Here is an 18,004-nt window from a genome sequence, read left to right as displayed (position 1 = left end):
CCCATGGTCATATATGCTGCTGACTCCAGGCTTATGTATAACAGATGGCCATTTGGGTGAGCATTGAAGTACCTATTTTTTCCCATCAGGGGGGAATTATCTCATTTGAAGAGTTAAGTAGTAGTTTTAGTCGACAGCTTCATATACCATTTTTATTCCTGTCCCGACTCTAGGGGATCAGTGAAGCAGCTGTGCTTGCTGGCTGCTCTGTGCTTTATGCCATTAAAGATGCAATTGCAGCAGCAAGAGAAGAGATCGGTTTAACAGGGAGTTTCACTTTGAACAGTCCTTCCACCCCTGAGCGGATTCGCATGGCGTGCATTGATCAGTTCACTGAGATGGTAAGGCGGATATTTTTAGTTTAATCTCAGATTTTTTAATTAATGCAACATACTTGTTTCTTGCTATATGTTACAGCATGGTTGTCATTTTTCATTACAGGTTCCAGACTGTGTGCCTGAATCCATTCCATGGGCCATTGTTGTGTGAAAAATACTGAAGATAATGTCACCAACCAACACGACAAATGCTGTTTCAAACAGTGCATTGTATCTCCTCAAATTTAGTGAATATATCAATTTGATATATGAGTAACAGAAATCAGGCATGAATACTCAGCCTTCAGGTTAATACTTCTGAATTAAAATAAATTCATATATAACACATCATGGACAACAATGTAATAGCCCACTACTTCAATCCCAACTGTCACTGTTACAGGTCAATCAGCTCCTACAGTGAAACCTGGTTTTGCATAATTATATATTTAACTTTTGCAGTTAGTTAACATAATGGTGCATTTCCAGTTTCTGGAAAAGTGTGAGGTCATGCACTCTGGTAGGAAGAATAGAGGCATAGACTATTTTCTAAATGGGGAGAAAATTCAGAAATCTGAAGTGCAAAGAAACTTAGGAGTTTAGTCCAGGATTCTCTCAAGGTAAACTTGCAGGTTGAATTTGAAGTTAGAAAGGCAAATGCAATGTTGGGATTTATTTTGAGAGGACTTGAATAGCTATTTTGAATCAGTTTTCACAGTGCAAGATGTGTCTAACATGCCAAAAGAATGATGTTAAGGATACAATGGGAGATGAGGACGGCAATTCAATTGTTATCACTAAACGGGTAGTGTTGTGCAAACTTGAGGGTCTTAAGGTAGGTAAGTCCCCTGGTACTAATGGAATGCATCCCAGGGTGCTGAAAGAAAGGGTGGAAGTTATAGTAGATGTGTTATTGGTAATTTGCCAAAATTCACTGGAATCCAGGCAGGTCCTGGCAGACTGGAGACAGCGAATGTCACGCCGCTGTTTAAAAAAGGGTGTAGGCAAAAGGCAGGTAACTTTAGGCCAATTAGCTTAACATCTGTACTCAGGAAAATGCTGGAGGCTATCATTAAAGAATAAACTGTGAGACATCTGGATGGAAAGGGTTCCATCAGTCAGACATAGCTTGGATTCAGAAAGGGAAGGTCATGTTTGACAAACATAGTGGAGTTCTTTGAGGATGAAACAAGTGCGGTGGATCAGAGGGGAATAGGTGGATGTTGTATACTTGGATTTCCAGAAGGCATTCCATAAGGTGCCGATAAGACTCATTCATAAGATAAGAATGCATGGAATTGTGGGGGGTGTACTAGCGTGGATAGAGGACTTGTTAACCAATAGAAAGCAGAGAATTGGGATAAATGGATGTTTTTCTGGTTGGAGATCAATGGTGAGCAGGGTATCACAGGGTTGGTATTGGGCCCGCAACTGTTCATGATTTGGAAGAGGAGACAGAGTGTAATGTATCCAGGTTTGCTGATGACACTAAATTGAAGGGCAAACCGCAGAGGATGTGAAGGGTCTGCAGAGAGATTTAGATCGGTTGAGTGAGTGGGCAAGGGTCTGGCAGATGGAATACAATGTTGGTAAATGTGAGGTTATCCATTTTGGAAGTAAAAATAGTAGGTCAGAGTATTATTTAAATGGTGAAAGATTGCAGCATGCTGTTGTGCAGAGGGACTAAGGAGTGCTCATACATAAATCGCTAAAAGTTGATTTGTAGGTGTAACAGATAATCAGGAAGGCAAACGGAATATTGGCTTTCATTGTAGAGAGATTGAATTTAAGAGCAGGGAGGTTCTGCTGCAGTTGTACAAGGTGTTGGTGAGGCCGCATCTGGAGTATTGTGTGCAGTTCTGGTCTGCTTACTTGAGGAAGGATATACTGGCTTTGGAGGCATTGTAGAGAAGGTTCACCAGGTTGATTCTGGAGATGAGGGGGTTATCTTATGAGGAGAGGTAAAGCCGCCTGGGACTGTACCTGCTAGAATTTAGAAGACTGAGAGAGGATCTTATAGAAACATATAAAATTATGAAAGGGATCGATAAGATAGAGGCAGGTAACTCGTTTCACTGGTGGGTGAGACTATGTCTAGGAGACATGGCTTCAAAATTAGGGAGAGTAGATTTAAGACAGAAATGAGGAAGAACTGCTTTTCCCAGAGAGTAGTGAATCTATGGAATTCTCTGCCCAAGGAAGCAGTAGAGGCAGCTTCATTAAATTTATTCAAGACACTGTTGGATGGGTTTTTGCATATTAGGGAATTAAGGGTTGTAGGGATAATGCAGGTAGGAGGAGCTGAGATGATGGATACATCAACCATGATGTTAATTAATGGGGGAATAGGACGACAGGCCTAACAGCCTACTATGATAAAAACAGGGTTATACTTCTGAAGTTCTATAAGGCTCTGGTCAGATAACATTTGGAGTAATGTGTGCAGTTTTGTGCCCTGTATCTCAGGAAAGATGTACTGGCCTTGGAGTGGGTTCAGAGGAGGTTCATGAGAATGATCCCAGGAATTAAAAGCTTAACATATGAGGAACGGGTTGAGAAGTGGCAGTTGGAGTTTAATTCAGATAAATGCAAGGTGCTGCATTTTGGGAAAGCAAATCTTAGCAGGACTTATATACTTAATGGTAAGGTCCTAGGGAGTGTTGCTGAACAAAGAGACCTTGAAGTGCAGTTTCATAGCTCCTTGAAAGTGGAGTCGCAGGTAGATAGGATAGTGAAGAAGGTGGTGGTATGCTTTACTTTATTGGTCAGAGTATTGAATATAGGAGTTAGGAGGTCATGTTGCAGCTATACAGGACATTGGTTAGGCCACTGTTGGTCTCCTTCCTATCAGAAAGATGTTGTGAAACTTGAAAGGGTTCAGAGAAGATTTACAAGGATGTGCCAGGGTTGGAGGATTTGAGCTATAAGGAGAGGCTGAACAGGCTTGGGCTATTTTCCCAGGAGCGTCGGAGGCTGAGGGGTGACCTTAATGAGGTTTACAAATTATGAGGGGCATAGTTAGGGTAAATAGACAAAGTATTTTCCCTGGGGTTGGGGAGCCCAGAACTAGAGGGAATAGGTTTAGGGTGAGAGGGGAAAGATATAAAAAAGACCTAAGAGACAACTTTTTCACGCAGAGGGTGGTACGTGTATGGAATGAGCTGCCAGAGGATGTGGTGGAAGCTGGTACAATTGCAACATTTAAGAGGCATTTGGAAGTCGGTTTATGAATAGGAATGGTTTGAAGGGATATGGGCCGGGTGCTGGCAGGTGGGACTAAATTGGGTTGGGATATCTGGTTGGACCGAAGGGTCTGTTTCCATGCTGTACATCTCTATGACTCTGGGTCTATACTCTATATAGCTGAGAAGGATAAGGGGGAATCAAATTGAAACTTACAGAATACTGAATGGCCTGGACAGAGTGAATGTTGAGAAGATGTTTCCATTGATTGGAGAGACTAGGACCCAAGAGCACAGCCTAAGAGTAAAGAAAACACCTTTTAGAATGGGGAGAAGAACATAGAAAAATACAGCGCAGTACAGGCCCTTTGGCCCTCAATGTTGCGCCGATCCAAGCCCACCTAACTTACACTAGCCCACTATCCTCCATATGCCTATCCAATGCCCGTTTAAATGCCCATAAAGAGGGAGAGTCCACCACTGCTACTGGCAGGGCATTCCATGAACTCACGACTCGCTGAGTAAAGAATCTACCCCTAACATCTGTCCTATACCTACCACCCCTTAATTTAAAGCCAAGCCCCTCGTAATAGCTGACTCCATACGTGGAAAAAGGTTCTCATGGTCAACCCTATCTAAACCCCAATCATCTTTTACACCTCTATCAAGTCACCCCTAAACCTTCTTTTCTCCAATGAAAACAGCCCCAAGTGCCTCAGCCTTTCCTCATACGATCTTCCTACCATACCAGGCAACATCCTGGTAAACCTCCTCTGCACTCGTTCCAGTGCCTCCACATCCTTCCTATAGTATGGCGAACAAAACTGCACACAATACTCCAGATGCGGCCGCACCAGAGTCTTATACAACTGCAACATGACCTCAGGGCTCTGGAACTCAATTCCTCTACCAATAAAAGCCAGTACGCCATATGCCTTCTTCACCGCACTATTTACCTGGGTGGCAACTTTCAGAGATCTGTGTACATGGACACCAAGATCCCTCTGCTCATCCACACTACCAAGTATCCGAGCATTAGCCCAGTACACCGTCTTTTTGTTACTCTTACCAAAGTGAATCACCTCACACTTACCTACATTGAACTCCATTTGCCACCTTTCTGCCCAGCTCTGCAACTTATCTATATCCCATTGTAACCTGACACATTCTTCCTCACTGTCAACAACTCCACCAACTTTCGTATCATCTGCAAACCTGCTCACCCAACCTTCTAGCCCCTCCTCCAGGTCATTTATAAAAATGACAAACAGCAATGGTCCCAAAACCGATCCTTGCGGAACACCACTAGTAACTGCACTCCAAGATGAACCTTTACCATCAACTACTACCCTCTGTCTTCTTCCAGCCAGCCAATTCCTAATCCAAACCTCCAACTCACCCTCAATGCCATACCTCCGTATTTTTTGCAGTAGCCTACCATGGGGAACCTTATCAAACGCCTTACTAAAATCCACATACACCACATCTACCGCTTTACCCTCGTCTACCTCCTTAGTCACCTTCTCAAAGAATTCAATAAGGTTTGTGAGGCATGACCTGCCCTTCACAAAACCATGTTGACTATCCTTGATCACATTATTCCTATCCAGATGTTCATAAATCCTATCCCTTACAATTCTCTCTAAGACTTTGCCCACAACAGAAGTAAGACTCACCGGCCTATAGTTACTCGGGTTATCCCTACTCCCCTTCTTGAACAAGGGAACCACATGTGCTATCCTCCAGTCTACTGGCACTATTCCTGTAGACAACGAGGACATAAAAATCAAGGCCAATGGCTCTGCAATCTCCTCCCTTACTTCCCAGAGAATCCTAGGATAAATGCCATCAGGCCCAGGGGACTTATCTATTTTCACCCTTTCCAGAATTTCCAACACCTCTTCCCTACATACCTCAAAGCCGTCCATTCTAATTAATTGTGACTCAATATTCACATCGGCAACAATGTCCTGTTCCTAAGTGAATACTGATGAAAAGTATTCATTCAGTGTCTCCCCAATCTCTTCAGCCTCCACACGCAACTTCCCACTACTATCCTTGACTGGACCTATTCATACCCTAGTCATTCTTTTATTGCTGACATACCTATAGAAAGCCTTAGGGTTTTCCCTAATCCTACCAACTAAGGACTTTTCATGTCCACTCCTTGCTGCTCTTAGCTCTCTCTTCAGATCCTTCCTGGCTACCTTATAACTCTCAATCGCCCCAATTGAACCTTCCCGCCTCATCTTTACATAGGCCGCCCTCTTCCATTTAACAAGGGATTCCAATTCCTTATTAAACCACGGCTCCCTCACACGACCCTTTCCTCCCCGCCTGACAGGTACATACTTATCAAGGACACTCAATAGTTGCTCCTTGAACAAGCTCCACATATCATATGTGCCCATGCCTTGAAGCCTACTTTTCCAAGCCACGCATCCTAGGTCGTGCCTCACCGCATCATAATTTCCCTGACCCCAGCTATAACTCTTGCCCTGCAGTGCACACTTATCCCTCTCCATCACTAGAGTAAAACTCACTGAATTGTGGTCACTGTCCCCAAAGTGTTCACCTACCTCCAATTCTAACACCTGGCCTGGTTCGTTACCCAGAACCAAATCCAGTATAGCCTCACCTCTTGTTGGCCTGTCTACATATTGTGTCAGGAAACCTTCCTGCACACATTGGACAAACATCGACCCATCTAATGAACTCGAGCTATAGCTTTCCCAGTCAATATCTGGAAAGTTAAAGTCCCCCATAACAACCACCCTATTACTTTCACTCTTCTCCTGAATCATCCTCGCAATCCTTTCTTCTACATCTCTAGGACTATTAGGAGGCCTGTAGAAAACTCCTAACAAGGTGACCTCATCTTTCCTATTCCTAACCTCAGTCCAAACTACCTCAGATGGCGAGTCTTCATCCATCGTCCTTTCCACCGCTGTAATACTATCTTTGACAAGCAATGCCACACCTCCCCCTCTTTTACCCCCACCTCTGACCCTACTAAAACATTTAAATCCTGGAACCTGCAACAGCCAATCCTGTCCCTGTTCTACCCATGTCTCCGTAATAGCCACAACATCGAAATCCCAGGTACCAACCCATGCTGAAAGTTCACCTACCTTATTTCGTATACTTCTTGCATTGAAGTATACACACTTCAAGCCACTTTCCTGTTTACAGGCACCCTCCTTTGAGATTGATGCCATGTTCCTAACCTCCCTACACTCCAGGTCCTGCACCCTAAAGCTAAAGTCTAGGTTCCCATGCCCCTGCAGAGTCAGTTTAAACCCCCTCCAAACATCTTCAGCCAGCGAGTGGTGAATCTATGGAATTCACCATCACAGAAGGCTGAGGAAGCCAGGTCACTGAGTATATTTAAAATGGAGATAGATAAGTTCTTGATTGTCAAGGGGATCAAGGGTTTTGGAGAGAAAGTGGGAGAGCTTATTCATGCAAAGGGTGGTGTGTATGGAATGAGTTGCCAGAGGAAGTGGTAAAGGCTGGTACAATTACAACATTTAAAAGGCATTTGGATAGGTACATGAATAGGAAGAGTTGAGAGAGATATGGGCCAGGTGCTGACAAATTGGATTGGATATCTGGTCGGCATGGACATGTTGGACCGAGGGGTCTGTTTCCGTGCTGCACATCTCTACTACCTGGGAGGGGGGAATGCACAGTGGCTCAGTGGTTAGCACTGCTGCCCCATAGCACCACAGACCTGGGTTTGATTCCAGCCTTGGGCGACTGTTGTGTGGAGTTTGCACATTTTCCCCATGTCTGCGTGGGTTTCCTCCTGGTGCTCTGGTTTTCTCCCACAATCCAAAGATGTGCAGGTTAGGTGAATTGGCCATACTAAATTGTCCATGGTGTTCAGGGATGTGTAGGAAAGCTGCATTAGTCAGGGGTAAATAAAGGATAATAGGGTAAGGGAATGGGTCTGGTTGGGTTACTCTTTGGAGGGTCGGTATGGACTTGTTGGACCAAAGGGCTTGTTTCCATACTGTAGGGATTCTATGATTCGATGAATCTAATGGGATTGAGAAAGTTTTCAGCCATGATTGAATGGCAGACCAGACTCGATGGGCTGAAACACCTAATTTCTGCTCCTATGTCTTATGGTCTTACAAGTAGATGGGGTAGTAGAGAAGGCATACGGCATGCTTTATTGGTCAGTGGCATTGAGTACCAGTGTCAGGAACTGATGTTGCACCTTTGTAAAACTTTAGTTAGGCTGCACTTGGAGTATTGCATTCAATTCTGGTTGACACATTACAGGAAGGATGTGGAGGCTTTGGAGAGGATGTCGAAGATGTTTATCAGGATGGTGCCAGGATTAGAGGGTATGAGCCATTACGACAAACTAGGGTTGTTTTCTCTAGAGCCGCGGAGGCTGAGGGGACACCTGGTAGAAGTTTATAAAATTATGAGAGGCATAGATAATCTTTTTCCCCAGAGTTGAAATGTCTAATTCTACAGGGGCAACATTTAAAGTAAGAGGGACAAAGTTCAAAGTTCCCTGGGGTCGGGGAGTCCAGAACTAGAGGGCATAGGTTTAGGGTGAGAGGGGAAAGATATAATAGATACCTAAGGGGCAACTTTTTCACGCAGAGGGTGGTACGTGTATGGAATGAGCTGCCAGAGGAGGTGGTGGAGGCTGGTACAATTGCAACATTTAAGAGGCATTTGGACGGGTATATGAATAGGAAGGGTTTGGAGTGATATGGGCTGAGTGCTGGCAGGTGGGACTAGATTGGGTTGGGATATCTGGTTGGCATGGACAGGTTGGACCAAAGGGTCTGTTTCCATGCTGTACATCTCTATGACTCTATGAGATGTGAGGGGCAAGTTGTTTTTTTTTATACATAGTGGTAGGAGTCTGGAATGCGCTGCCATGGGTAATGGTGCATGTAACTACAATTGAGGCATTTAAGGGGATTTTAGAAAAGGCACATGAATAAGCAAGGAATGGAGGAATATGGACCATGGGCAAGCAGAAGGAATTAGTTTAATTTGGCATCATGTTCGGCACAACATTGTGGGCCAAAGGGCCTGTTCCTGCACTGTACTGTTCTATTTCTATTCAAATTCTCCCTGTTTGGAAGCTTCATGGCCAATAAACCACTTCTGCTGAGGTGGCTGATTCCCCTGGCCTGAAAAGGAAAATACTTTTTCACTGCTCAGAGAAATGTTGCTATTTTTTGAAACTAAACTGCAGGTTTTTGTGAATTAACTTTGAACTTTCTGTTCTGAAGTCAAAATTAAACTAATTGCCTTAATGTGTTTGCTCTGCTTATCATAAACCCAGCAGTGTAAACATTTTATACACTAACACCTTTATGCTTGCTTAACTTGGCTGAAGTCATATGCCTTCTTAGAAATTATGTATTTAGTCACTGTCCAAATTACTTACTGACCATTTTTGCTAAACAAAATACCTTGAACTAACCAAATCCCACTTTTTAAAAAATATTCCAGTATATAACCTATATTATACATATTTCAGCACACCATGTGTAGCCTGTTATTCTACTTGCTGTGTTAATTTGGATAATTGAATACGTTCAATGCCCTAATAAATGACTAAAATACAGTTTGCATTCTCACTGACTGTATTATTTTCTGTGTCTGTAATCTTTTCTTTATCATTAATTTTCAGCATCACTCTTTCCTATAGCCTAAGGACCAGGAGTGGATTTCCTCATACAAAGACTTAGATCAAACTTCTTAGTATTACATTTGGAGTACAGTCACAATATTGTTCAGTGATGGAAATCCTCACTTAAAACTGTGGTTTAGTTCCTGCAAAATTGTGACTTTAAGTGAAGCACTGTATCCCAAGTGATTTAATGTTAAAGCCAGAGTTAGGTTCCTGCAGACATCATTTGCTCATAAGAAATAACACACAGATTGAAATATTGGTCTATATACATGCAGCTCTATGTATTCCCCACTAAAATAACTTGTAAAATAAAATAAATTATTATTTGTAAAAGAAAGCCTGTAGCTCAATGGTTAGTACTGCTGCCTCACAGCACCAGGGACCTGGGTTTGATTCTAGCCTTGGGTGACTGTCTGGGTGGAGTTTGCACACTCTCACGATATCACCTTGGCTTTCCTCTGGATGCTCCAGTTTCCTCTCATTGTCCAAAGATGTGCAGGCTAGGTAGATTCGCGGTGCTAAATTGTCCATAGTCTCCAGCGATGTGCAGGCTAGGTGTGTTAGACATGGGAAGTACAGAATTACACAGACAGGGTAAGGGTGTGGGTCTGGGTGGGGTGCTCTTCAGAGAATTGGTGTGGACTCAATGGGCTGAAAGGCGTGCTTCCACACAGTAAGGATTCTATGATTAGGTGGTGCCCAGATCTTAATTCCATACTGTGAATAGTGGGTAACAGAGAATGCAAATAACTAAGGTTTAAAGGCAAGAAGTTTAAGATTTTCAACGATGGTAGTGGGTGAACAGAACTGAGGGCAGGGGCAGGAATAGGAAGAAGGACAGGAGAACTGAATATGGGAGCATAAGCATCGGGGAAGTTCTTGAGAGAAGGCAGACCACACAGAAATTGTGGTCTAAAACGTTTGTGGTCTAAGAGATACTCTAAACACTTATTTTATTTATACCTTTTAAGTAAAACGTCTTCAAGTGAAACATCTTTAAACAGGACCCGCTGTATGCTCCCAGTTTCTGGCCAATTTGATTCACCCTAGGTGATATCTGAAACAGCTTAGTAAATTGGATACAATAATGCTATGGGCCCTGACAATTTTGGAGCTCAATTTTAAATTGGAGTACAAACATATGCGCATAGAAAGTATAGGGAACAAGTCATGGTTTCTACCAGGATCTACAAAAGGATATCATTTTCAATTATTCCTTGAAAATTTCTGCACAAATACTCCATGTATTGAGTTTCATCTTGGCTTATATGTGAGTGATAACTAATAAGAACGGAGTTAGACAGTCTAAAAGGACTATCGGTTTATTACAGTGTGAACAGTTTAATCTATGTTGGGATCCTAGGACTGGCATGATCAATTGCTTACCTAGTTGAGGAAGGAAATCTTCACAGCAGAGACAATTGTGGTAAATCAGCAGTTTTGTGGCAGTTCATGAACACATCTGTGTTGAAAAAGCCCATGATAAAATATGTGAAATAATTAGTTTCGTTTTTGATCATCATAGAGGTGTACAGCACAGAAACCGACCCTTTCATCCAATTCGTCCATGCCAACCAGATATCCTAAATTAATCTAAACCCATTTGCCAGTATTGGCCCATATCATTTTAAACCCTTGTTATCCATGTACCCATCCAGATGTCTTCCAAATGTTGTAATTGTTTCAGCCTCCACCACATCCTCTTGCAGCTTATTCCAATAATGCAAAACCATCTGCACGAAAAGATTGCACTTTAGGTCCCTTTCATATTTTATCCCTCTCATTTTAAACCAACTCTAGTTTTGGATTCCCCTACCCTGGGAAAAAGACTTTGATTGTTCACCCTATCCATGTCCCTCATGGTTTTATAAACCTCTATAAGGTCACCCCTCAACTTCCAACCCTCTAGGTAAAATAGCCCTAGCCTATTCAGCCTCTCCCTATAGCTCAAACCCTCCAACCCTGGCAGCATCCTCGTAAATTTTTTCTGCACCCTTTCAAATTTCACAACATCTTTCCCATACAAGGGAAACCAGAATTAAATGCAATATTCCAAAAGTGGCCTAACAAATGTTTGTAACATGATGTCCCAACTCCTGTACTCAATGCACTGACCAATAAAGGCAAGTGTACCAAATGCCTTCTTCACTATCCTGTTTACCTGTGACTCCACCTTCAAGGAACTGTGAACCTGCAGTCCAAGGTCTCCTTGTTCAGTAACACTCCCCAGGACCTTACTATTGAGTGTATAAGTCTTGACCTGGTTTGCCTTACCAAATGCAACACCTCGCATTCATCTAAGTTAAACTCCATCAGCCACTTCTCAGCCAATCGGCCCATCTGATCAGGGTCCTGTTGTACTCTGAGAAAACCTTCACTGTCCACTACTCCACCAATTTTGGTGTCATCTCCAAATTTACTAACGATTCCTCCTATGTTCACATCTAATCATTTATATAAATGACAAAAAGCAGTGCGCCCAGCAATGATCCTTGTAGCACACCACTGGTCACAGGTCTCCAGTTCAAAAAACAACCCTCCACCACCAACCTCTATCTTCTACCTTCAACCCAATTTTGTATCCAAATAGCTAGTTTTCCCTGGATTCCAAGCAATCTAACTTTGCTAACCAGTCTACCATGCAGAATCTTGTCGAACAACAGCCACTGCTCTGCCTTCATCAATCTTCTTTGTCACTTGGTCAAAAAACTCAATCAAGTTTGTGAGATTTCCCATACTCAAAGCCATATTGATCATCCCTAATCAGTTCTTGTCTCTCTAAATACAATGCAGATTCTGTCCCTTAGAATCTCCTCCAGCAACTTACCCACCACTGATGGCAGGCCTACCAGTCTATAGTACCCTTGCTTTTCTTTACCAGCTTTCTTAAATAACACTTTATTGGCCACCCTCCAGTCTTCCAGCAACTCATCCATCACCTCAAGAAGTGGCCAGACATCACTTCCCTAGCTTCCCATGAAGTTCTTGTATACACCTGATCAGGTCCCAGTGATTTAACCACTATTATCTATTTTAAGACATCCAGCACCTCCTCCTCTGTAGTATGGACACTTTCAAGATATAACAGTTTATTTCAGGAAGTCCTCTAGCTACCATATCCTTCTCTACAGTAAATACTGATGCAAAATACTCATTCAGTATCTACCCCCATAGAATTCCTACAATGTGGAAACAGGTCCATCGGCCCAACAAGTACACACCGACCCTCTGAAGAGTAACCCACCCAGATTCATTCCCATGAATTTATCCCCTGACTAATGCATCTAACCTACACATCCCTATACACTGCGAACAATTTAGCATGGCCAATTCACCTGACCTGTACATCTTTGGATTGATGGAGGAGACCAGAGTACACGGAGGAAACCCACACAGACATGGGGAGAATGTACAAACTCCACATAGACAGTCACCTGAGGCTGGAATCAAACCCGGGTCCCTGGCACTGTGAGGCAGCAATGCTAACCACTGACCCACTGTGCCACCCCATGTCCTGCAGTTCCACATACAGACAGCCTTGTTGATTTTTAAGGGGCCTTATTCTCTCCCTAGTTACACCTTTGCCTTTAATGTATTTGTAGAATCTCTTTGGATTCTCCTTAACCCTATTTTTCAAAGCGATCTGATGTCCTCTTTTTGCCCTCCTGATTTCCCTCTTGAGTACACTCCTCCTCGAGAGGTTCACTCAATTCCACGGTCTCAACCTCTTTTTTCTTGACCAAGAAATTCCAAAATGGTGGATGGGAGAGATTTTTTTTTTCCAGTGTTGGAGCTAATTTCCTTGATTTCTTGAAGCAGTAATTACTGTAGTTATGATTTGCTTTGTCTTTGGAACTTCAAACAAAAATCAAACACAATGATACTGGAAACAGGAGGAAAGAGAAAGCAGGAGTTTCCAGAGAGGTTACGTGAAAGGTTCAAGAATGGCTCTAGAGTTCATAAAAAAAAACACAGCAGTGAACCTTCATAGCTGACTGTGAAATTACAAGCATCAGTTTAGAAAGAGACTGGTTTCAAAGGGCAACAGCAAATAAACTTGAGTGTGAGAACTGGCACTGAAGCTATTGAAGGCTACTGATTCTCTGCTGTGAGAAATGAAACATGAGTGGAACAATTACAGAAAGTGAGAAGTGGGTAATTGTGCAGGTCAAGTTTAGAGGTTTCCTGACTATGAATGTCTAAGAAGTTTCAACATTTGTTTTGTTTCAAAGTCTATCTCATAAAAAAGTCAAAAGTGTTGCTAGAAATAATGACCCCTGTATGATCTTCTCCTTGACACTAATAGAATCATAGAATCCCTACAGTATAGATGGAGCCCATTGAGTCTGCACCGACTTGCTGAAGGCCATCCCATCCAGACCCAATCAATCCCCATTTACCCAAATTTACACATCCCTGGACAAGACTGGGCAATTTAGCACAGCTAATCCACTAAACCTGCACATATTTGGGCTGTAGGAAGAAACCAGAGCGCCAAGAGGAAACCCACGCAGGCGTGGGGAGACTGTGCAAACTCCACACACAGTCACTGAAGGCTGGAATTGATCCCAGGTCCCTGGCATTGTGAGGCACCTTGCCACCCTTAAGCATGAAATACTTCAATCAATTTTTCTTCTCTTAGCACAGCATATTTTGACATACACGTTTAATATTTCTGAGGTCACTGAGTTGAGTTTTTGGATTTTAACTGATTTAAACTGTGTGAACATTTGCTTTGCACTGTGGAAATTTGGCACTTTGAATTATTAAAGCTATTAACCAAACATCTAAGTCACATGAAAGTATGAAGGTGGTTTGAGTATTTTCAGTTGGATTTGTAATTGTGCCAAGACTTGGGATACACCTTGAATTACAAGCTTCCTTGAGCAATGGTGAAAGCTAAATTCAAAGCACTTTATTTATTTGGATGACAGCCATAACTATTACTGTTTGCGATTTATGTTAAAAAGAGATGGAGCAGACTTTATCGCTCCTAATATGGCAAGACTAATGCTGAGAAAGGTAGCAAAGCATTAGGTTTAGGGTTACTGGAAGAAAAAAATCAGTTTCTCAATGGAAGGGGAGTCTGATGAATGGGGTTTATGGGAAACTTGGCATAAAACCCAAGCTAATAACATTAGAATTTGTCTGAAAAACAGAGAGTCATGTGAAAGATCTAATCAAGAAGAGAAAAGATCAGGTGGGCAGAAGGAGCCATATGGCTTTGCGACTAAATAGAGATAATATTGGGGGATATTGGGAGAATCAGAGTGGGTATGATGCTTGTAAGATGACAGTTTAGTCCATGAGTCTTGGTGAGGTGTGTGTGCAATGGCAGAGTTAGAGTGAGTGTTGGTCCTAGCGGAGAGATGATTGTGGCATTTAGCCTTGTGAAGCATAGAAGATCATTGACTTTCTTGTGACATTATTGGGCATTCTTTTTGATATGGAACATAGCACTGATTGGTGTGGTAAAGCTGACTTTGATAGACCAAGACTATCCACTTTAAACTGGTAAAATCAGCAAATGGGTAAAACAACAGAAGAACAGTTTGTTTAGAATAGTTGAAAGAAACATTTACTGCAGTACAAAACTAGTTTATACACCAGAGAGGTAAAAGCTCTGCTTCACAGAGAAAAAATAGCAATGGAGAACTAAAGAGATAAAGAACTGCATAAAACTAAGAAATGGCTGACAAAGATACTAAAAAAAAGCACAGATCTTGCTGAAAGAGGACGATACAAAGACCAGCAAAGGACCTCAAAGCAGCTTCTTAACGCTTCTAAAAGGGACTATGAAAGGAAACTTGCAAGGGTCATCAAAATCAATAAGAAATTTTAAAGTTACATAAAGGGAAAGGAACTTGGGACCCTATAACCACATGGCTCAATGTGGATTTCACCAGTTTACTCATTCCCCCCAAATCCCATTTTATCCCAGGTCCAAGCCTCCAACTTGGCACTGCCCTCTTCCTTCCCAGCTCTCTGCTGCATCCTCCTCTTCAACCTATCACCTTTGTCCCCACCATCTTCACCTAACTATGACATTCCCAGCTACCCTTCCCCCAGCCCCACCTCCTATTTATCTCTCAGCACCCTCAGCCTCACTCCTGAGAACGGGCTTATACCCGAAACATCGATTCTCCCGCCCCTCGGTTGCTGCCTGACCTGCTGTGCTTTTCCAGTGTCACACTTTCGACTCTGATCTCCAGTATCTGCAGTCCTCACTTTCTCCTTACAATTACAAAGGGATATTGATAGAGTAAGTGAATTAGCAAAACTGGCAGATGGAGTTCAATGTCCTTAAAAAGGATAGCTCTAGGTACTTCGGGTGGCTCGGTGGCTCAGTGGTTAGCACTGCTGCCTCACAGCACTAAGGGACTCTGATTCATTTCCCTCCTCAGGCGACTGTGTGGAGTTTGCACATACTCCCTGTGTCTGCACGGGTTTCCTCTAGATGCTCTGGTTTCCTCCCAAATGGCTCATTCCTGAAGAAGGGCCTGTGCCCGAAACGTTGAATCTCCTGTTCCCTGGATGCTGCCTGACCTGCTGTGCTGTTCCAGCAATAAAGTTTCAACTTCCTCCCAAAGTCCAAAAGATGTGCATGTCAGGTGAATTGGCTATGCTAAATTGCTAATAGTGTAAGATGCATTAGTCAGGGATAAATATAGTCAAGAATGTGGTGCTGGAAAAGCATGGCAGGTCAGGCAGCATCAGAGGAGCAGAAAAAAAATCGAAGTTTCAGGCAAAAGCCTTTCATCAGGAAGGGCTTTTGCCCAAAATATCGATTTTCCTACTCCTCGGATGCTGCCTGATCTGCTGTGCTTTTCCAGCATCACATCCTGACTCTAATCTCCAGCAATCATCTTCGCCAGGGTAAATATAGGGTAGGGGAATGGGCCTGAGTGGGTTACTCTTCAGAGGGTCAGGGTGGACTTGTTGGGCCAAAGGGCCAGTTTCCATACTGTAGGGAATCTAACCTAACCTTTCTTGATACTATGATGTTAAATATAGTGGGTGTCCAAATAAACTTGGGAGTTCAGTGTATAGATCTTTAAAATGCCACAAACAGGTACTGAAAATAATCAAGAAAGCTAATGGAATTCTGGCTTTTATTTCTAGAGGACTTGAGTATAAACAAAGTTATGCTGCAGCTATATAAAACCCTGGTTAGACCCACTTAGAACACTATGAGCAGATCTGGGCACCGCACCTTTGGGAAGGACATAAAGGCCTTTGAGGGAGTACAATGTAGGTTTACAAAAATTATATCTGGACTTCAGGGGTTAAAAGGAGAGATTATACAAAGTAGGCCTATTTTCTCTGGAATTTGAAAGGTTTAGGGGTAGACTTATCAAAGCCTTCAAGATATTAATGGGAAAAGACATAAAGATAAGCTATTTCCACTAGTTGGAGATTCTAGAATTAGGAGGCATAATCTAAAGATTTGAGCCAGACCATTCAGGTGTAAGGAAGTACTTCTATACACAAAGGGTGGTAGAAGTTTGGAACTCTGTCCCACAAACAACAGTTGCTGCTATGTGTATCTGAGATGAATAAGATTTTGTTTAGTAATGGTGGGTCTTGGAGTTAGGACACCATGAGTCAGCCATGATTTCATTGAATGGGCTGAACAGGCTCAGTGGACTGAATGGCCAACTCTTGTCCTTGTGTACCTCAACAGACATCTGGATGAATGAAAGATCTTTAAAGTGTGATGGAAGGAGGAGATAACTCGGGGGGGTCCAATGATCAGAGTCACATGAGAGGGATTTCACCTAATTAAAAGTAGTGGGCAAGGAAGCAAACGTTTGTACCAGAGTTATTCCCTTTGGTAGCAGATGGAAATCCAACAGCAACTGTGACTGGATATAAAAACAGTAATAAAAAGAGCTTTTGGATGTGAACAATTCCATTTTGATATGGGATGAAATTCGTAGTGGAGAGTGATTATTCACAATCTGCAAACAAAATCTACACTGAGGACCAACAGGAATATAGATGTTACTTCAGGCTTGAAAGTCCCCATTTCACTTTGAAATCCGAGCCAGCAAAAGAAAAAGTACTTGTCGATATCCTATTTTGTGTGTTGCTGTATGAGAAACTTGAGTTAAAAAATGTAAAGATCCATTGTCTGGTGATTGTAATGCCCCACTGAAACAAAACGTCCAATTTGCAAATAACAACAAAGTCAAAAAGACTTACTGAAATCCTCTCTGCAAGTGTTCCGAGTTTTGGCCTGAATAAGACACAGCAAAGACAGCTGGTAACAATAGTTTATCAGAAAGGACGTATTTCTAGAAGATGCTGACCGGATGCAGAATCTTGGGGCCAAAATCGGTGCCAGAAGAAATACCCCAAGAGGGAAACATGATAAAAGAAGCCACAAATCAGCTTTGAAGAATCAACAGAATATTATCTGCGCGCAGGTGTATAACGGAAGACGTGGTAGCTACTGAACATCACTGTCCGCGCGAGGCCGATCTCGTGCCCAGGTGAGAGACCGTTACCCGGCAGCGCCAATCCGCTTTGTCGTGTTTTGTGTGGGAGGGCAGCAGGAGTTAAGTGAAGGGGCGCGCGCTCCGGGGTGGAGGCGGGGCTCAGTGGCCTCTTCGCGTCCGTCGGTTGCTCGCCTCGGCCACGCGGAAACTGATGGAGTCGGGTGGAAAGACGCCGTTGGGCCGGCATCGACGGGGCGTCTGGACTTTAACAGAGCTGAGGTGCGAACCAGGTCGGTTGGTCGGGATGGGTGGGAGAGTGAAAGTGGCTGAGAAACAAGCAGCGACCGGGAGGTAGTGTCAATGCGGATGGACAGAGCAGTGATCATCACC

General features: G+C 43.0%; 1 protein-coding gene across 5 annotated transcripts in view; it reads left to right on the top strand.

Moving 5' to 3' along the window:
• The window catches only part of LOC122551442 (aldehyde oxidase 1-like), a 142,707-nt gene extending 133,603 nt beyond the window's left edge, over nucleotides 1–9,104 (top strand). For 4 of the 5 annotated variants that reach the window (XM_087988896.1, XM_087988895.1, XM_043693363.2 and 1 more), the window contains 2 exons: nucleotides 174–341; nucleotides 442–9,104. In XM_087988896.1, the coding sequence (XP_087845022.1) occupies nucleotides 174–341; nucleotides 442–489 (216 nt within the window). In that variant the 3' untranslated portion in view covers nucleotides 490–9,104. Of the gene's footprint in view, nucleotides 1–173; nucleotides 347–441 lie in introns of all 5 variants that reach the window. The other variant, XM_087988902.1, reaches the window with a different exon arrangement.
• The last annotated feature ends 8,900 nt before the right edge of the window (nucleotides 9,105–18,004 follow it).

The sequence above is a fragment of the Chiloscyllium plagiosum genome, unplaced genomic scaffold (genome assembly GCF_037043375.1).
Source record: "Chiloscyllium plagiosum isolate Xiang-an unplaced genomic scaffold, Cpla_swu_hap1 HiC_scaffold_7, whole genome shotgun sequence".
In the NCBI taxonomy this organism is placed as follows: Eukaryota; Metazoa; Chordata; class Chondrichthyes; order Orectolobiformes; family Hemiscylliidae; genus Chiloscyllium; species Chiloscyllium plagiosum.
This window is presented reverse-complemented; position numbering and strand designations above follow the sequence as displayed.